We start from the raw sequence: 21,614 nt of genomic DNA on the forward strand, positions 1-21,614 counted from the left end.
AGCACCACAATTCAAAGGCCTCAGTTCTTTGGTGCTCAGCCTTCCTTATGGTCCAACTTTCACAGCCATACATTGTAACTGGGAAAACCATGATATGAGATACCCTGCACCTCCTCCCCCCTCCACTTCCTGCCCTTCCTCCCCCCTCCACTTCCTCCCCTTCCCAGGAGCTGTCAAAGTTGAAAGGTGGAGAGGCAGAGAGGTTATATTCCCACTTGCCTAGCTTTAGCCTAACATTGCATAGGAATCTTGAAATCTTGAACTTCTGGGACATGATGCTTATGATTTATGATTTTTCTGTTGGTTAAACATGAACGATGAAACATCACTTTAATCTAACAGGTCCACCTTTAATATTATTCTAGCCACAAATACTGTGTTCATCCATGAAGCCTCGGTTTCATTTAAATGGTCTTGGACTGGCATGGAGTATTAGCACACAATGGCACATCTGGACAGACCAAAGATAGCAATCATATGATTGTCTGATGTTTTGCATCTTCTGCACACATTTAAACAAATTAGCAATTGGATAGAAGTCTCGCATGGGTAAATGCTTTGACCTTGGTTAACATCTTGCCCTTGTATAACAAAAGTTTTCTAGTTTTACTGTTGCATGTAGCATAACACATTTATTTGAAGCCAACTGGTATTTAAGAAGCATTTTCTGGGTCTGATTTGTACTATAATCCATTTCATCAGAAGGATTGACTGCAATGTATGCTCTTTGTAGACTAAAGCTCTTATGGATAAACTTCAGAAGACTGTATCATCTGAGGGAAGATTTAAAAATCTCAGAGAAACGCTCAAAAAGTATGTCTCAAATTAATACTTTTTGCTATGAATATTGGTTAGTTTTGAAGATAAATCTTCAATTAACTTCTGTAGTGGAATAACATTGTAATACTGTCATATTCATGGAACTTAGGCACAATGTTTTGTTTAATGTACACCACAGTCATTATCCCACATAGATTTTTAAAGTGTCTGTAGAAATTCCAAGACATATTAAACTATAACTCTGTTTATAATGCTTCCTGCTGAAACTGATGAACTTTTCCAGTAAATGTATGACTGTCTTCATCTTTAAAAAAACTGCAAATTATCTGTGAAATTTGTATACTCAAGAAGAGTTCTGAGTTGCATCTACAGAATCATCATTCTATGGTGGAAGGTTTGGGGACAGTTCTTTTAATGGGAGTTTGCACTAAAATGAGTGGATTGGAAAACAATGGTAGGCTAGTTGTGTAAGTGCTGATGTGCTTCGTAGATACACAGGACTGTAGCCAACTGCATCATTCCACACAGTCAAATAATGCTGCTGGAACTCTGCACAAGCCTTATGCTTTTGCAACATGTAGTATAAGCAACCACTTGCATAAGAGGAGGCATTGGATTGCTCAACCTGTTGGTCAACAAGTTGCACAGAACTTGTGGAAACAGGTTGCACAGTGCACATCTGCTTGTACATAACTCCTTGCACAAATGTAACTTAGCTGGATTGTACTCTTGTGCACAGTTTGGAACCTGGCTTCCACTATCTCAGCATCCTAACAGAATTAAACAGCTGGATATTGCCATGAAGATGAGGGTCCACAGCTGACTTGCTGTGTGATCATATGGTGTTACAATGAACATGCACCACACCATTTTGAGTTCGGTGGTTTTAAATAAATACTTAAATGTCATTACTACATTGTTTAAAATATTTCTTATTTTATGGGAAACCCTGAGGCAGTGTACAAAATTTAAACCTTAAAACATAAGGGAGCAAACCCAAGATGCTTAACTAAACAATATTAATATAATATTAAAATTTTACAGTTATAACCAGCTAGCACCACACCCAAAAAATCTAGTTCAAACATAGGCCAGAGTAAAAGGGTTCACTATGAGGGTACTTTCAAAGCTTAAGAAGGTTGTGATGGAATTTCACAAGCAGAGGGCCACTATGGAAGATCATGCTTGCTAATACAAAGAATACGGTCTGTTATAACCAGATCCAATGTCTATGCTACATTTTCTGGATAGACATAAAAGGAGCATTTTCTTCTCTTGTATAGTCACATAGGCCTTCACTGCTTCTCTGAAATTATTTATCAGAGATGCTTCTGGTGGGAGCATGAGAGAGGACCTTCTTGGTGGCCAGATCCAGGCTCTGGAACTCTTTGCTGAGAGTGAGGCCCATTTCCTGTTTAGTGGTTGGCAATAATGTTTTTATTCAGGCATGCCCTTTGCTCTTTTGCTAAAGGGTGTTTTGATTGTTTGTATCCTTTTGCAGTTGTGCTTTGAATTAAATTTTATGGATCTGTTTTTAAGGATCTGCTTTAATTAAGATTTCATTTTTAATTTAAATTTTATCATTGTTAACAGCCCTGAAAGCCATTTTAGGAAGAAAGGTGGGATATAAATTAATTAAATAAAAAAGTAAGTTATTTAAGATGGCATGTCAAATGTGTAACTCATGGAAGTAATTACAGATCAGCATTCAGGCACTGTTTTGTGTAACCAATGCAAGTAGATCACAGAGTAATTCATTTGATACAGTGGTACTTACTTCCCAGTAAAAATGCATAGAGTACTAATTAGGCTAAATAGGCTGCATACTATCAGGAGTCTGGAGTGCAAAAAATAAAATAGCCTACCTAATCCACAAAATAGTCAAAACTGACATTTCTTGTTGTGCAGTTGTAATCCTCCTTCTGTGCCATATCTTGGGATGTACTTGACAGACCTGGCATTTATCGAAGAAGGAACACCAAACTTTACTGAAGAAGGCCTCGTCAACTTTTCCAAAATGCGCATGGTAATTATTTTCTGCAGGGTTTTCCCCCAGGTTTCATATTAGCTTTGTATTGTAGCATTTGGAGGTTTATTATTGGCAGAATTAGAATGAATTGTTTGTATCTGCATCCAGGGTCAATGTTCTATCACCACCTGCTGGCAGATTTTGGAATATCAGTGTTCCACTTAATATATATGCACACTTTCTGTTTGTACTAAAGAAAGCTGAAGATGAGCAGTTAACTCAGCTATTTTATAAATAATGGTATGTAGCTAATGGACCTGCCCAAATACCATATTTGTTTAAAGAGCATTAGCCACTTGTGAAAGAACATGTTTATTTTCCAGGAAGCAAGAATGGCTGCAATCCTGGACACACTTACCTGGAAGTGACTCTGACTGAATTTGAGAAGAATCTAGTTTGGGGAAATATGTACTACATTTTTTCCTGTTGTGTTTTGTGAGATCTAGTAAAATAGCACATGGAGCAGTATAAAGGGGAAAATGGCAACATGACCTAAATAAGGGTATAAATTGATAATCAGACAGATTAGGCCTTCAAAAAAAGTATTTGTTGTCAGATAAATGCATTCCTCATTTTTTTTCTGGTGCAGTATGTGGCTTAAATCCTAAATTGCTCCCCAATTCACATAAGTGTGATTTCCAAAAATGCCATTACCCTCTGTTGGCATCTTCCCAATTTATCCAGTACCATTCCCAGGGTCCCTCAGCCCCCAGGAACAAATTTTTGAAGGCTCCAAAAGAACAAAAAGATGGCAAGAAAGGCAAAGGCTTAAACTCCTGGGTGGTACAGAAATGTAATAAACAAATAAGTAAACTCAGTTCCATTCACAGAAGGAAAATTGGGATCTAAGCTGTTATGAATAAAATAAAACAAGATAACTTTATTCATATTTATTCTTCAACAGATATCCCACATTATCAGGGAGATACGTCAGTTCCAACAAACTTCCTATCGCATAGAACATCAACAAAAGGTACAATACTTTCATCTCTTCCTTTGCACCAATATCAGATTTCTGTGGTGTGATAGTAAATGCCACGTTCACTTTTCAATAATTAGAAAGAAGTTTGTGAATCACAGTTAAACTCAGCATACCAGCCAGATCATTTGTTTTCCCTGAAAAGCAAACAAGGAATGTTTCTTTGACTGCTGTTGAGGGGTCAGGCAGCATCTCAGTGGTAAAGCACAAATTCCAGGATCTTCAAGTACGGCTAGGGCTCATCTGACAACTTATTTTCACATATTTGCACCGATGAAGCACACTTACATCTTTCTGACACAAACACCATCCATCAGTGAGTTTACGTATGAGAAAAGCAGTTGAAATGTTTCTTCTAGAAAGAGATGGAAATTCCTATCAAGGCTGTATACATTCTAACCAATGTGATATAACAATTATTGTCTATTGTTGTTCTTCCAGGTCACTCAGTACTTACTTGACAAGAGCCTCATCATAGATGAAGATACATTGTATGAACTATCCCTAAAAATTGAGCCCCGATTGCCTGCCTGAGAAGTCAGTCTTGCCCTTCAATCTCCAGACATCTTTAGTGTAATGGAAAAATTATGCATGGCATGCCCCTACTGAATGCAAGGGGGGGAATGCAGAGAATTCAAGTTCCCTTTCCAATTAAGGGACACGCAGCCCTTCCTTTTCAGAAATGGAAAACCAGCTGTTGGAGGTGAAAGGCAAAATACCAGAGACACAGGTTCAATAGTTATTGCTTTGCAGAGATAACATTTAATGGGAAATAGACTGAGAGCTAATGAAGAGATGGCTGTAATAAGCCTACTGAAACTGGCAATAAGGGGCAAAAGGAAGTTTAACTACCATAGTCCACTAGACTGCAATACATGAGGAAATGCCAATGAAAAGAGGGAAGCTTTGTCTGTCCTTGCATGGATACAACACAATGAGCATGCAAGCATCTATGTATTTTGATCCTATTTGCATTGCATTGTGTCCATTATAAACAATAGGCTTTTAAGAAAAATATTTTAATCTGTAGTAGTGACAACAGTAGAATATTTAACAACATGGAGTGAACTGCATTTGTCATCTAAAACCATTCATTTTAATTGATTATAAATTATATATCTCCTTTTTCTAAAATTGTCAGAAAGCTGGTGACATAGATATGATGTATTTAAGACTACCTTAATATTGTAAATATGCTTTTCCTTTTCTATAAGTATGGTGAAGTGACCAAGCATGCAGATAAATAATCTGCCTTGCATGGTTGTCAGACAGACAATCTTAGGTGGGACTTAAAAGATGCAATCCGATGCATATTTAGAATGAAAAAAGGCCTTCAGCTTCCAGCTTTTCCCAGCCAACATAGCTAATTGGAGTATGCTGCAAGTTGTGAACTTTTTTTTTGTCCAAACTTTATAGGATTGTGCCCTAAGTATGATACTTGATTATTGTGGCAAAAGATGAATAACATTTCTACATAGGGCACTTATCATTTTGATATTTTACACTTTGCTTTGGCAAAACTTGAGCTATCTCTATAATATTTGTTAAAATATATGCCTCAATAGAAAGTGGCATATGTACCGTGTACAGCATATTAGTTGATCCTCTATTAACTTTGGAAGACAGTTCCATTCAAATATGCCAGTGTGCACACTGAGCGTCCCCCTCCACTGAAGGCAGTGTGAGCATCACAACCCTGTGACTGCCCATACAGAATAAGTCAGAGTAATTGTATGAATTTGTCATCTGTGAGTTCAAATTCTTGTTAGATTCTCAGGCTCTTTTGAACTGGTTCTGAACATTTAAAGTTGTCAATCTGTCAGACAAATCATGCTCATGCACAGCTAATACCTATCAAGACCACTGCACCTTGTACTGTGATGTGTGTTCAAGCACCATTGAGCCTTATTTAACAGTACACTAACCTAAGAACAGAAGGGCAGCCTGGTGGCATCAGACCAAGGTCCATCTAGTCCAGCATTCTGTTCACACAGCTGTCCTTGGGAAACCCACAAAGAGAATGTGAATACAACAGCAGCCTCCTGCCCAATTCCTGGGCAATTGGTCACATAAACATACTGCCTCTGATAATGGAGGCAGCATCCAGCCATCAGAACTAATAGTGATCGATGTTAACTATATGCGGAAAGAAGAAATACTTCCTTTTACCAGTCCTGAATCTCACCAGTTAGCTTCATGAGGCAATTCCTGGTTCTAGTATTATGAGAAAGGAGAAAACGTATCCCTTCCCATTTTCTCCACAGCATGAATTATTTTGCATACCTATATCATGTCTGTGACCAGTTCACATAACTGGATTTAACTTTAACTGAATTACCTGAATCAGCCTGAGGTCTCTAATCCTGTAATCTTTAGGCATGCAGTTGTCCTTACATGGATATGCACTGAAACTCCCTAATTTTTATTTTAAATATTTGAAAGAGGTGCATTTTGTCATCACGGAAGACTTTGAAAATCCCTGCTTACATGGAATTCCATGCACACATGATTTTGTAGGAATTGCTATTTAATTTGTACTTAAATTATGGATGTAAAGAAGACTAGAAATATTTATTGAAAATGAGGATAAAATAATTTGTCAACTTGCTGGAGAAGTGCAAACATATTATTAGCCTTTTTATTTTTAACAAAATCTGCAATGGCAGCAGAATTCTTCCTCACACCTACTCCCACTCACATACTGGCTTTCTAAGTGACAAAAATATGGGACACAATCCTCAGTGAAGATAAGCAGCTTTACCTTTAAATTTGATGAGAAGAATGTACTTAAATATTTGTCACTGAAATCAGCAGGATAGAAACAAAAATTCTGTGTGCTTAGCTGACATATTTTCACTTTTTTTCCTGTGTGATTCCAGATTAAAGGTACAGTCCTATAGCCTCCTGACATGGTTTGGGAAGCTATAGGATTATTCAGAGTCCCAGCTCTGAAATCCTGCAATCTCAGGGCAGGAACTTCAAAGGCTTGAACATAAGGGCATACGGTTTGCCGAATGTCCCCTGTAGCTGGTGCAGAAAAAAAATGCACCAGCTACCCCCACCTCAAGGTCACAACAGGACTTCTAGATGTCTGAAATCAGCTGCCTAGATAAAATACCTGATGTGAGGCATTGCTGCAGCAGAAATTGCTGCCACCACCCCTCTTCCAGGCATAGGATGCATGTAAGCCTCCAAGTCTGCACCATGGAGGCGGGACCTAGGTTTCTGCCCTAGGTGAAAGAGAGAGAGAGAGAGAGTGTGTGTGGCAATTCCAATGGTTTCCTAAAGAAAAGTAGTCTTTTCCTGAAGTTCTGAAAGGGAACACAAACAGTTTGTTAGAACACAATGCAGATGTTAACGCTGTTGAACAACCAGGCTGGAAAAGTGTCCTTACTTTTCCAAAGACTATCAGCCTGTTGACAAAATAGGGCTAAATAGCAAGATTTACCTCCCTTAAGTCCTCTCAGGAAGGAAGCTTGCTTTCTTTTCTTTTTTTAAGATTGCTACCCAGGTTTAACTGAACTGATCCTTCTTACAGTCACCAAGGGTGCAATTCAGCACCCTCTACTCTCACTGCACATAGGCAATCCTGTGTCTTGCACCCTGCATTTCCTCTGGATAGACTTTTCCAGCTGTCTAGATAGAATTGTGTAGAGGGGGAGGGAAGGAGATAGAGTATAAGGCATCAGCATCAGCCTCCTCCCCTCTCTGCTTCTTAACATGCTCCCTTCCCTCCTCTCTGAGGCTGAATTGCAACTTCGAAGGGGCAACTGACTTGTTCTTTCTGTGTTGGCTATGAGGAGTGTGGGGTGGGAGCTTGTCCTTCAGAAGCCCAGCACCAAGGGTGCAGGACCTTCAAGCAGGACTCTGAATAATCCTATGGCTTCCTCAGATGATGTTGGGAGGCCATAGGTTTGTGCCCTATGCTGCTAAATCCCGACAAGGGAAAATAAATCTGCCTAGCTTCTATTTGTTTGTCTTTTTGCACTTTAAATATATATTGCCAGCCCTGACAAGTGCTGAACAATGCATTCCATTTTTGTCTAACTGTACATACTAGCATTTGTAAATTAGCTGTGAAAGTAGTAAGTTTCATCCTTTCTACCTACTAAAGGGCCTATTTCTATAAATAAATGCATGAAAAATCAAAGAAGTTTTGGGAAATTCTCAGTACATTGAAAAAATAGAAACTAAAGCATGCTTAAGTACTTCTGCTTAATGAATGTGGTAGATATTAACATGAATGATGTTATTTATAGGTGCTTATTTATTATTTTTGCTAAAACTGCCTGTTCTTTACATGAGTGTCCAAGAAATAAAGCTGACTGCATCCTCATGCATGATAAACAGAAGCATGGATTATTTGGACCAACCAGTTAATTTACTATATACTATCCAATTAAAAATAGCAACAACCACACTATAAAGAAAGGTAAACTAATGTTAATGAAATATCCTTTTTACTCCTTTCTATTCCTTTTTTGTTCCTTTCTGTTCCACAGTCAGCTATCCTCCTCCACAAAAACCTATACTGCTCAAGAATCCTTTCCTGGGTGTTATTTGTGGTATACAATGGTTGATTATTATTTCACTTCATTTTCCTATATTACATTTTACACTACCAGCTTTGTACTTTTGGAGGGCCCTTTGCCCATGCTGGTGTCTAAGTGCAGCAGAAGGTGCATTTATCTGTTGTTCTCTTATTTATTTCACAACTTTAATTAAAATATGTTAATCCTGTTACTGTGCAGTCCTTGCTGTCATTGTTTCATCTCATCATTTCAAAATCTTTGAACTCACTGTAATCCTAATCCAATGATGGAAAATCATGATAGGAAACAAATTTCTACTATGGCACAGACACAAAACACGAACATCTATTGACTAGCATGTGTCTACCCTGCACTATCCTAAAATGACACACAATTAAAAATAAAACATGCTGGCGCTTCCTGTACGATGCTATCGTGGCAATTTAAATGGGCAACAAGTACTTGCTGAAATAAAGATCAGGAAAGCTGATAGTCACACTATTTCTCTTGATCTCCACAGGTGGGCAGGAGGAGGGGGAATAAAAGCAAAAAATACCTGCTGAAAGCTGCAAATGGCTTGGGTTCATGGCTGCAAAGTTCTTCCCATTGAGGAAAAGGGGCATGCCAGGGGATGGGTCAGGGACAGAGGCTGGAGCCACTGGCTTAAGACAATTCCTGCTGCCTCCCAAGCTCCTTCCCTCCTCCATGCTAAATCTAGACAGCCAAAAGTGGCCATGTGGGAAAAATACACAGTGTCAAGTATGGCAGCAGTGGGGAGGGCCACTGCTGCATCTCACTCCATGCACTGGATGCCTACAAGCCTCCAAGTTCAGAATTGGAGGGCAGTGAATTGTACCCTTAGAATATTATGTAAAATGAAGTGAACAATAATCAAGGCTGAGCACACTGGAGAAAAACATTAAATGTGTGGATGTAAAAAATGTAGTGAAAACCACTCATAGTGTGGTACAGCAGTCAAGCGTGAAGGACTGGGACTTAGTCCCCAATCAGGCATGGAGCTCACTGGGTGACTTTGAGCCCGTCACAGAATCTCAGCCCAAGCTGCTTTGCAGGGTGGTTGTTGTGAGGATAAGATTGGGAGAATATGTAAGCTACCTTGAGTTCCTTGAAATGAGAAAAAGGTGGAATGTCAGTATAATTAATAAATTTAAATATGCCACAGTGCCACAGGCATTCAACTCCAAATGTGTAGTGATCAATTACATTAAAAGCTGCTAAGTGGTCCAGAAAGTAACTGAAGGTTTGTACTTGAGCCAGCTTCTCCCGCTAGTCTTTGTCCCCCAGCCAGGTCCAAAGCTTATGTGAATCAGACCTAAAATATCCAGACACTACAGGATTGGCCCCTTAATACTGCCGTGTGTGGACTTCTCTATCAACTCTACATGTGAATGCCTTTTCTCTCAAAAGCTGTTTGGACTGGCTTAAAACTATCCTTACAACTTACAACTACAACTACGAAAATTCTTACTCTCCTTCACTATCCTACTATCCTTCACAAATACCAACTACAACTATGAAAATTCTTACTATCCTTCACAAATAACAATTTTATCATTTGCTTTTATGCAGCACAAAGAGCTAATTTGGCAAAAGAAATTCATGAGCAAAGAAAACTGTCTGCTGGTTACAATACATTTTGAATTAGTGCTATCTTTAATTTTGATCTTTCTTTAAAATTGTTACATTCTTTAAAATTATTTATCTACCACATGGAAATTGACAAATGGTCAGTGTAAGTGGTATCTGTGCATAATTTTGACAGTTGAGATTGCAAAACTTGAGGGATAAATGTTCGCCTCCTATAATGCAATGGATTGAGGACCTTATAACACTTGCAGTATTTGAACAGTGGCATATAAGCAAAAGGGTATTTGGTACATTTTTACTGAACCTTTATAAAATTGCTAGAAAACTGTTTGCATTCCATATTTATTCATTACTGTGGATATTAACAAATTTGGGTGCGTATATTAGAAATAGAAATAAATAAAAAATTATCTGGGTGTCTGTGAATGCCCTACTGGGGAACCCTTGATGGGTGTCACTGGCCCTGCCTGTGGGTTCCAGGGTGCCAGTGAGCACTGCACTAGAGACTGCTGCTGTAACACACTTGTGTGTGCACGTGAGTCCACCACCTCTGTAAATTTGTAAAACATCTAGATGGATAGGTTGAGTCAAACTGGTTAGAAATGGGCCAATGCAGAGATTTGTGAGAATAACAGAAGTCAGTGAAATCTGTACTAGCAATCAGTCCGTGTTGGAACTGGACTGGACAAGGAGGTAGAGCGTTGATTTGCTTTTTTCAGAGTATCCTATATTCTAGTAGTGCTGGAAAGTTAAAACTTGGACCTGTATCATAAGCTCAGCCAGAATATAAGCATGAATCAACTTTATATCTCTGAAATGCCTCAAGTCCTCAGGGTTCTCCCCCTAAAGAGAATAAATTCATGGAAGAGCTGGAACTTCTGAAACAGTTGTGGGGTACAAGCAAGTAACTCTCTCTCTCATATATATATATGGTGTGTGTGCGTTGCAGTCCAAATTGCTTGAGGAACAGGGGTGTCATTTTTGATTGCTCACTTCAGGCATGAAAGAAAATGTGCCTGAGGCCAGTACTTCAGAGGAGTGCTACCACGGTGCCTCACCAGGTCATACCCTTTGTGCCTTTAAGGGCAGACCTGATGCAAATGTGATTGGTCAGTGGTACAGATATTTCTCCCCCCACCCACTCTTATTTTGCTCCTCATGTGACCTGTAATTTTGTCACAGCATAAGCTACTTGTTCACTTTACACTCCTTGGCTGGAAGGCTCGTAGGCAGGACGTGTCTGGCTTCAGTTTCAAGGTCAGTTGGTCTTCTATCGGTTGATTTACCATTGGCACAGACATTTAAAATGGGGGGGGGGATATTAAACGCCTACTCAAAGTATTATAGAATGCAGCCTTTTGGGATATACAGTTTACTGATTTGCATAAGTGCTCAGAAAGCTGTGTCAGTGACCTGTGTCAGGACGCTGCTTCTGCTCCAGAGAGTGATACTGAAACCAATGTGTTAAACATATGGAAATAAAACCTGTCTCATGCAAATACCAATAACATTTCTACAGACAACCTGCAGTTTAGAAAGGTCAACACCATCCATAAATGTCTTACATTAACAGGAGAAGCATATTGAGGATGTTTGTTTTATTGCTGGAAAATAATTTATCCTGAGATTTGTACAGTATCCAGAATTTATTATGCTTGTGCTTCTTAGCATCTCTTCAAACTAGCCTTAGATCTTCATGAAGAACATTGATGGGTGCCTAATTTTTCTAAATGAGCATTTTTTATTTTGGTGTAATTGGAAAACACCACATGCTTACAAAGAGTACAGTAACTACCTCAAAACCTGCTTCACCCCTTACATAGGCATATAGAAACATTATTTAATGTTCCATAGTTCAAATCACTTCCATACCATGAAATTCCACAGAGTGATCCTAAGGTCACAATCCTAAGTATGTTTACTTGGGAGTAAGCCCCTTTTATCCCAGCCTGGTGCCTGATATTACTTAAAACATAACACAAATAATTGCGTTAGTTTTGTAAATTTGTTAAACTGTCTATTAGTATATAATAGTTCAGGATTCGATTAACATCGACAGAATGGCTTTTAAACAAAACCCTACACAAACAGTTATTATTACTTTACAAGAGAACAGATTAAGTCCTTGGGTAGATACTTTACAATTTTTAAAATTTATTTCAGCTACCACTACTGAACATGCAGGTCTCTTAATATATTGTTGGGGGTTTTTTAACTTAAATTTGTCTTTTTGTCCTTTGAACTGTGTCTTTGTGGTATGTTGCTGGATGCATAACATTTAGCTACAGCTTAAGATGTCTTGAAAAAGTCAAGGGTCACATGACTCACATGATACAGTTCTATTCTTACCATGACAGTGTTCAATCTACATCTATTTCTAAATGGATGCTTTTCTGAATGTCTTCAGATTCATTCTCAATGTAACAAAACCAACCAACCAGGTTTGTGCCTTGCGCTGCTTGAAATGAAGAAAAGGGGAAAAGGAGATATTGAAAGAAGAATTTCTGATTTCCCTAACCCAACCATTTTTTTCAAGCAAGGTTCCCTTAAGTATCCCTAACTTCAGTAGTTTAATATCTGACATGCAGTTTAGAAATTCACCATGCTTAATCTGACACCACGAGAGCATGCAATCTGAGAGAACAACTGTCCTGGAAAATGTTGCCAATATTTTCCGGGACAGTTGTTATTGCCAATATTTTCCAGGACAGTTTAGAGTGATAACTCTAAATCAGCCTTGAACCTCCTGGTGAAAGAAATAAGAAGAGTTTTGTGCTTCTTAAACTGTGAGCGGGAGATACCGGGGCTCAGGATAACTGGAAAGGATATAATCTGTCCTACAAGCCCTCCCAGCTGTTTGGGAGGTTGGGGTGGGCAGGGGGTTAATGGTGCTTTGTCAGCATGAGGAAAATGTTGCTTTCCACACAGCTAAATGTTGCAGTCCTAGATAACATGATATGGGAGGCTCAGATTACAAGACCTACTACAGATGCCTAAAGCAGAGCATGGGACCTGTCACCTGACATTGGTGACCTGTGGACTGAAGTGGGATGCTAAAATTGACTTTCCTATTGTTCAAACTGCTGCACTTAGCCACACTGACCTTTCTGAGGGATTTGATGTGTTCCTGGTGAGGATGTGTTCTTGGAGATTTGATATATTCTTGTATGAGAAAATATAGAAAATATAGAATTTTCCAGTGTATACAATTATTATGTGCAACATACTTCTCACTCAGTGGGAAGTCCAAAGGAAGTGCACCAGAGTTAAAGTTCTTAGAGGAAAAGAGGAAGCATTGAACATTGATGGTGTCTTTTGCAATGTCTGCATGATTATAGATATGCAAATAGCACTTACTGGAAGCAAACAGACTGCAGAAGCAAGCAACACTCTTGTAAATCCTGCATCAAATTCTCCCGAGCAGCTGCACCCAAGATGCTTCTTCTCAGGATGTTCATCCCATAAACAGACAAACCTTGCTTTCTGTCTACCTAACCCTGTACAGAAGTCCCCTTCTATGCAAACACTGAATCCTGGTGAGGAAACAGACCCTGCCGAATAGCTACCTCCCCTGATGCACCTGCCCACTGGCTACAAACCCCAGTGGCTGCATTTTCAGCATTTAAGTATAAGGATTCATGCATAGTCACAGGTTTATTACATTATGGAAAGCATAGATAGCGGGTATAGTCCTGCTCCCTTCCCCACATGTGTGCAGTATATGCATGGAAGAGGAAATGGGCACATTCCTTCTCTTCCTCACCCAGTTTCTCATGGACATTATTGCAAAGGCAACAGCTGTCAAGGACAATTCAGTTCTCTTCTTATAACCATGCTCACACATCATGTTTCTCAGGCAAAACCAGTATGAATTACTCATTTGTGTCAATTAAGACAGTCAAACTGAAATAGTATGATGTCATCCCTCAGGGACCTTGGCTTCATTTGCAAAAGATACTTGTGCTATACTCTAGATATATTTTGTCTTCAAAACAGGCTGCAAACTGTGTCTTCCCCTGGGAAGTATTGATACAAGTATAAATCAGAGGAAAACACTTCCAGTTCATGCCTGCACAGCTGTGCTTACAAAGCTTCAAAAATCTAACTCCTAGATCTTCTAACCCCTAAATCTTCTTCCAGAAAAAGAAGTCCAAACTCTGCAGCCAAAATTAACAGGACAAATTAAACATGAATGACTGGCTACCTCAACCTGTACCTGCCCATGCATTAAAGGCTTTGGCATCTCCTCTGAGTATCCTCACCATCTGAGGTGCTGGCTAGCAGAGAAAGCAGACTTTCTTGGTGGTAGAATTTCACTTATGGAATGCTCCTCAAGGGATTTCCCTGGCATACACCTCATTGCTTTTACTTTCGTACCAGGCAAAGACAGCATTATTTCCAAAGCTTTTCAGATGCAACTTTGATCGGTGGTGCAGTTAGGACTGGACATCAGGGCCAAAGTCCAGGCATCTGTATCCATGAGACCTCCAAATGAATAGCAGGTGGCGGGACAGTGCCAGGTAGGCCCAGCCAGAGCCTACTGGGATTGGTGCTGCTTGCCACAGCATCCTTTCTATCATATAGATAGAGAGAGGGTCAGGAAGCTGTTGGCTGGGCACATACATTGTCACAGATGCTCACTTTACAGTTTTACTTTTTACTTAAACTGTATGCCCTTTTGATTAAAGGATATATATTTTAGATATAAAACGGTACTTTTTATTCCTAAGTCAATATGTTTAGTATCAGGGCAAGAGAAGCAAACTCCATTCTTCCTGTAGTCATGATGGCACTATGATTCAAGTGACTTTGAAATGCACATCCTCACAGTATTTCTTCTCTTTAATCGGGGTTGGCAATGTTGCTGCTGCTTCGCTCTCTAACCTATCAGGAATTGTAAATCAAGGAATGGAGTCTGTTGTGTGGGGAGAAGAGATATATATGTCAGTCATATGTCATATGGTATATCTGTCAGTGTGCTAAACTTGTGGACCCTTTCTTCTTCTCTGTGATTTTTTTTTTGGTGAGAGGTTAAGAGGAGTTGTCTATTTTCCCCATTTTTTCAGTATCTCTGATTTTTTTCTCCGTTGTCTCCTATAATTGCATTTATGCGTGACAGAGGCTGGTGTTCATTTAATTAGCATGTGCCCCACCTGTAACAAATGGGTTTGGCATAACTATGACTATGTTCCCTCCTAAATGGAAAGGGCCCTGGTAGTTGGGTGCACATGAGTACATTGATGCCCAAGCCCCTTGGACAAAAATCTGTGTAAAATCTGCACATACTAATATATATCTATGGATGCAAATTTATAAATAATTTCCAGGATTTATTTAAAATTCACAGGAGGAAAAGCCAGCAAATGAAAGTCTTATCCACTCAAGCAATTTAAGTTCTTCAATTAATTTGTTCCCTGATTCAGATGATCCTAAGCCAACATAAAATGTTTTTTCTAGGCCTTTTCCCCCCTCATTTTGGGAATCAGTCATCTAAAAAGTGGGAGAAGAATAGACAGGCTGAATAACTCAATGAATAATCTGTGGGACACCTCTGGATACTAATTTGTTGTGCTACTATTGTTTTAATCCAGACATTTTTCTGTCCCAAAGCAATGCCTTATTTTTCAAATGAAAGCAGTGATGCATTTTTCTAAACAATTCTTAAGGAGAATGAACTGGAATGAATGCAAGTTGGGGCAATGTACACACACTCTGCAATTTTCTAAGCAATTCTTTAGTGTATTAGCTATAGGAGACTGATCACTTTGCCTATAGCTATTTACAGGAAGCACGTTGCCATTTCAGGTTTCAGTGAATAGCAAGGAGCATGGTGGAAGAGACCTTAGGAGGGTGGGACAAGAGGCCAAGCAAGGATTAGAGACCTGATTGTGGATATACTCAAGGTTAAGTGGGAAGGAAGGACATGTGCTGTGGTTGCCTTCTTATATTTCATCATAACTAAAGATAGCAGAGATAAAACCAAGTAACATGGTCTGGACCGCTCAACAGAAGACTTAGGGGTGATCATCCTTGAATGCTGGACCTGATAAAATCATTTTTCTTGGTAGCAATTAAGAATAATTTGTGCTAGTCTTATAGTTAGTTTCCAAATTCCAAATCCATTAAACCTCTAATGGAGTCTGATGAACAATATTTGTTTTTTCCCTTTTATTGAATAAACAAGAAAGCTCTGCTTCAGAAGCTTGGGATTGAGGCAGATGCACAAATCTGCTTAAAGAGAGGCTAGCAAAAGGTGAAAGCTTTCAAGCGTGTGACCTTCTATGCTGGCTGCTATCGGTTATGTTAAGTTCATGCATCAGGCCCAGGTTGAGAAATGTTGCTCTAGAAAAAGCAATTAAATTTGCTCAGAGTGTACCTTTATTGTGGCAGTCTACATCAGCTTGAAAGGTCAGTGTCAACAAATTAACTCTAAGGGAAGCTTTTGAAATTTGTGTACAAAATTAAAATGGTGTGCCTTGGTTAGTCACTAGTGCTTTCTGCTAATTACTCCTACACAAAGTCCTCTTTGGAATGGGTATTCCATAAAACTTGGTGCGCAATATATGCATTGAGTTCTTTTAAAAATCTGTTATAACAACTTAGCAACTGTTGCTGTTCTAGTTAGTTTGTATGTCTCAGCTGCTGTAGGTGAACACTTTTCTCCTTTCTTCTTTGGCATGTGTCACTACAAGTAAAAGTGACCTTCAGTAGCAATGCAGAACTGGGGAATGGCTGTACGAGTAACTCAGTGCTAGAGTCCACGCATTGCATGCAGAAAGTCCAAGATTCAATCACTGGTCTCCCTAGGCAAGCCTAGGAAAGAGTCCTCTCTGAAACCCTGGAAAGTCATTCTCAGCATAGACAATACTCAGCTCATCAGACGATGGCTGGACTCATCATTGAGCCATTTTCATCTAGTCTGGAGTAGAAACAGGATCACACAGAGTCCTTTTCAAATCTGCTTCAGTCATTGTTACTTTGTGAATAAAGCCCATGTGCAACAGATAACTAACAGTCATGAGCAACAGCCCCATTGATTTCAGTCAGTCTAGTCCAAGTATGAATATATCTGAGTCCAATTCACAGTATGTCAGCTCTTTCAAGGCATTCCATGAATGTGTTTCCAAGCTGTGTGTAAAGGGCATATTAGGAGGTTTCCAAAGACTGCAAGGCTAGTAGTGGCTGAACAGAGCTGCATAGCTACAACAACAAAACACAATGACAGTTGGACTGCATACAGTCTTTTTGTTATGTATTTCAGAGGTTAGTGCTACTATGATATGTCATTGTCCTGTGCTTTAGGGCTTCAGGCTGTATCTCAGTAAAAGTAAAGAGAACACATTCTGCCTAGCACTGGTGCATCAAGGATACTGGCAAAGCTACAGCATTCAGAAGTGAGAACACTGGTGTGGAGCCTTTTGGCTACATTGCAAAGTTCTGGCAGTTGCAACAAGTTGGCACGGAAACAAATTGTTCTCCGGCGCTCAGCTGCAGATGGGCTGCCTCTGTCCTACTCTTGAGCTCTGGCATGGCACAGGGTCCTGATCTCAGTTTGGCAAATGGCCAACTTCCTGCCATCTTGTTTGGGTGGTCACCTTCCTACATCAATGGATATGGCTATGGCCATACAGGAGGAAGTTAGATCAAGGGTTTGCCGGCATCTATAATCCTTACAGTGATTCTCCAGAAACAACATCACTCATGAAACTTCAGAAGTTTGCCCTGAGGGGTACAGTGGCACCTTTTGAATTTGCCTTCTCGAGCAAAGTCATTGCTTCTGTCAAGCAATGACTTAAAAATTACTGTTTTGGGTGTTTTAAACTTCAGCTCTTCTCCAGCTCCCTAAACCTGCTCTTGCTGATGGATGGCTTAAGTTTAGTGTAGTGATATTTTTTGTTATTTTTCTTCTCCCTGAAACCCTAGTTTGGCTATAACAAACAAACAAACAAACAAGTCTCAACCTGTCAGGTTCTTCTTATTTGTTGCTAGGATTTTACATGTCAGAAGATGTTTATAATTTAATAAAAGCCAATAATTTAGTCAACTCAATGGCCTCCATATATCTTCCTGAGTTTCATCATAAAAATGGAGCACATTATTTTGTAAATGTCTATGCCGTCTCAGTTCAGTAGAACCAGAGCATGGTAGCAGAGCTGGAAATTATGGGTGCTGCAGCTGGACAAAGCTAGGGGGCACAGTTTAGGGGAAAGGTGGACAAGAGTGTTTGGCTTAAATGAAAAAACCCAGGCTCCAGATGAAAAAGCCAGGATGCTGGAAAGCCAGGTTTGGAATGTAGGAAAAACAAGCATGGGATGTAGAAAAATTAGGATATTAGGATGCAGGGAAGACAGGTTCATAATGCCAAAAAGCCAAGAGGTCGGAAAGCGAGGCTCTGGCTGCAGAAAAGCATGATGAGAAAAACAGGTTTGGCATGCAGGAAAGCTAGGTTGTGGGAAACCCGGGCTTGCAATGTAGAAAAGCCAGGATATGGAGGTGGAAAATGGGCTGCAGATCCCTCATCCAAAGTTCCTCACCCCTACAGAAAACATATCTCAGAGGGAAGAAGCTGATATGTACTGCTAAAGTAGTAAACTATTCTGCTTTTCAGTGGTCTTCCCTGCATGATGCTACTCAAAGCTGTCACTATAGGCTTTCCAGACATTACATGCATATATAATGAATATGCATAGAGGAACATATTCCTCTTTCTATGGTTTAAGCTCCACTGATTAACATATCTTCATTAAAATATCCAAATAGAATCCCCATGAATGTATGGGGGTCTCAGTTCAGGCACGTTAATGAATGAAAGTAGGTTCTGGACGGAGACTGCTACCATGTGGACACCCTCCCAGCATTCTACACGTACACCATGGGCTAGATCCAGAATTCCTGTTTTCTCCGGGAAAGGATGCCACTGGCAGAAGACAACTACTGTCTTCTTCTCTTCGCTGCAGCCCATGCACTTCTAAATTTACTTGAAAGGATGGAAGGACTCTCTGGAGGTGATTAGAATACATGAGAGGAGATTGCAGGGGGCAGGATCCAACCCACATTCTGAAAAGTATTTGTGTTGGTTTGCATTCAAAGGAAATAATCATTCTGCAAATTAGATGAAAATATTTTTGTGAAATTAACTTGAGAGCCATTCCTGTATCTTTACTCTTGTATTGTTTTAGAACCCCTTTTCTCCCCCATTCCCATGTTCCAGTCAGGCTTACCTTCCGGTACTTTGCAACAGCTGCTATCTTTCTTTGCCTTCTATTTTGCATGCCTCACATATAGGAACATACACTAAATTTAGACAGTAGTTAAGAGCCAAGATTGCTGAAAGTGGCATAGGGTGAAAGTTAAGGAAGCTAACTCAGTTTGTTCCAGGATGAGATGTTCCATCTGATAATGTCAGGAAGGTTAAAGATACGAGAAATAAGCCTTTGAAAAAGAAACTGAAATGCATCTATCAATGTTAGAAAAGACTTGCCATGCTTACTTGATCTATGTGCAGATAAATGCCTTAAATAAGACCATGGCTGTGGATACAATTCAAAACTAGATTGTATAGTGTTCAAGTAATAACCTGAATAAAAGATGAGCCTCACGTTATTTTGCAGTACACCCAAGAGCATCATCTACCAAATTTAGCCATATCATTTCTTCTGCAGAAGTGGTGTGTGAAATGTTCTGCATGCTGAAAAAATAGTACTCTCAGAGAAATGGCTAGCATTCCATTTTTTCCTATTACATAATAATGGAAAGCTCCCATTTCAAGGCCTGGCATCTTGTGGTGACACAAGGACAGGCGCTTACCTGAAGGCCTGGAGAGGCATTGATGCCTATTCCTGCCCAGATGAATTAATGGCTTGGTATAGAATAAGGCAGCTTCCTGCATTTCTGACTTTTCGTACTGAAATTTTCTACACAAATTACACCTTGAGAGAAATACAATAAAGTCAGCAGGTGAGACCTTTGCAAATAACATGGCAATATATGCTAACTTTCAGAGACACAAACCAAACTGCTAATTCATATCATAGGTCATGGCTTTTGCCTTTACAATGTGCTGCAACATTTTGTTCTATCAAGCCCACTCTATCAAAGGGCTTCAAGATCTAAAAACAATAGGCAATCCATCACTTCTAGTACAGTGTATATGATGATTGTGTCACATCCCATTACTTTAAGGAATGGATGGGATATGCAAACAACTGTGCCTGCAATGCCTCCTTGCCAGCAGAAATGACATGAGCTAGCAAAACACAGCAGACTGTCTCATACCATTAATGTTACCTGTTATTTGATGGATTAGCCTGAATTCAATGGAGGCAGTACATTGGTTATGTTTATGCAGAACTCAGGTCATTGTCTTGTTTTGTTTTCTTAATTTTGACAGATCACCAATCTAAGAAGTACACCAGAAGGGGCAATCCCTTCAGAAAATAAGAGTGCCCTACATATCATTCAGAAAAGAAATAATTCCAGCAATTTCATACTCTTGGGTGGTCAGCATAAAATACTTCTTGACCCTCATGGCCATCTAAGCTCACATGAATGATTCCTATTGAGTTGAATAAAAATTTGAGATTTCCCCCAACACACACCAACCAACAAAAAATAGACAAACATGCCAGATGGCATCAGATTTCAGTGAGACCTTTGCCACTGAAAACTGAGCCATGAACCTGCTTTCTTTAAGCTGTCTTGCCATCAGGGTCAAACCTAGCCCTCCTGAGGGTCCCACTCTGTCCCTTGAGGGATCCCAGAGTGGCCATGCCACTTTCTCATATCCACCTACTATATGGTGACTTCCTGGCTTTTCTGCAGCTTTTATCTGTCCTGGAAGGTTGCAATGCACAGCTTAGTTCTTGGCAGGAACAGCTTTAAGCTAAAAATATATTAGTATTTTTTTGGCCCTGTCCCCTTTGGCCTGCAGTTCCATTCACTGCTAGAAAGTGGCTCTAGAAATCTTCTCAAAATGATATTCAGCTCTGAGACTGCTAGAAGTTTGGTACCTTTGCTCTTCTGTGTACCCTCTGGCACAGAACAGATTCTGTGGATTTTTGAAGATACGTACATGTGTTTGATGGGTGTTCTTCCCCTCCCTACTTTTAAGATGATTATGAGGAAAAACAAGATGAAAAGGAGTGAGCCTGATAGCCTTTCAAAGGATATTACAGATCTACTGCATCCTACCAACAAGATTCAGAGTGCATTCATGTTACCCTGCTGTAAGAAAGAATATAAAAGAGCCACGTAGGAAAAGGGTCTAGTCCAGCATTTTCTTCACACAGTGGCCAACCAGCTGCCCACAGAAAATCCACAAGCCCAATGCTGGCACAGGTATGCCAGCAACTAATATGCACAGGTTTACTGCCTCTAATACTGGTGGTGGCAGGATCAGTAGCCACAGATTTTCTGTCTAACTTTAAAGCCATCTAACTTGGTGGTCAACATTACATCTTGTGGAAATGAATTCCATAGGCTATGCGCTCTATGAAGGCTATGCGCTCTTCCTTCTGAAGTTTTAACCAATCAGCTTCACCAGTCTCACCTTTTCCAAGTTAAATGATCCGAGCTGTTGTAACCTTTCCTTACAGGGGAGTTGCTGTAGCCATTTTAAGGCACTATCAAGTGGTCTCCATTCTTGGTTCATGTATCAAGTATCCAATGAATATGTATCCAGTGCATG

General features: G+C 39.7%; 2 protein-coding genes across 3 annotated transcripts in view; both read left to right on the forward strand.

Moving 5' to 3' along the window:
* Positions 1 to 6,546, forward strand: part of RASGRF2 (Ras protein specific guanine nucleotide releasing factor 2) — a 117,379-nt gene extending 110,833 nt beyond the window's left edge. For both annotated transcript variants that reach the window (XM_044446748.1, XM_044446749.1), the window contains exons 24-27: positions 734 to 813; positions 2,689 to 2,806; positions 3,714 to 3,782; positions 4,230 to 6,546. In XM_044446748.1, coding sequence (XP_044302683.1) covers positions 734 to 813; positions 2,689 to 2,806; positions 3,714 to 3,782; positions 4,230 to 4,322 — 360 coding nt within the window. In that variant the 3' untranslated portion in view covers positions 4,323 to 6,546. The remainder of the gene's footprint in view (positions 1 to 733; positions 814 to 2,688; positions 2,807 to 3,713; positions 3,783 to 4,229) is intronic.
* Positions 6,547 to 11,077: 4,531 nt separating this feature from the next.
* The window catches only part of CKMT2 (creatine kinase, mitochondrial 2), a 37,133-nt gene continuing 26,596 nt past the window's right edge, over positions 11,078 to 21,614 (forward strand). The window contains exon 1 of the mRNA XM_044446250.1: positions 11,078 to 11,185. The gene's annotated coding sequence lies outside the window, so the exon portion shown is untranslated. The remainder of the gene's footprint in view (positions 11,186 to 21,614) is intronic.

Source organism: Varanus komodoensis, unplaced genomic scaffold (genome assembly GCF_004798865.1).
Source record: "Varanus komodoensis strain SLA01 unplaced genomic scaffold, ASM479886v1 scaffold5, whole genome shotgun sequence".
In the NCBI taxonomy this organism is placed as follows: Eukaryota; Metazoa; Chordata; class Lepidosauria; order Squamata; family Varanidae; genus Varanus; species Varanus komodoensis.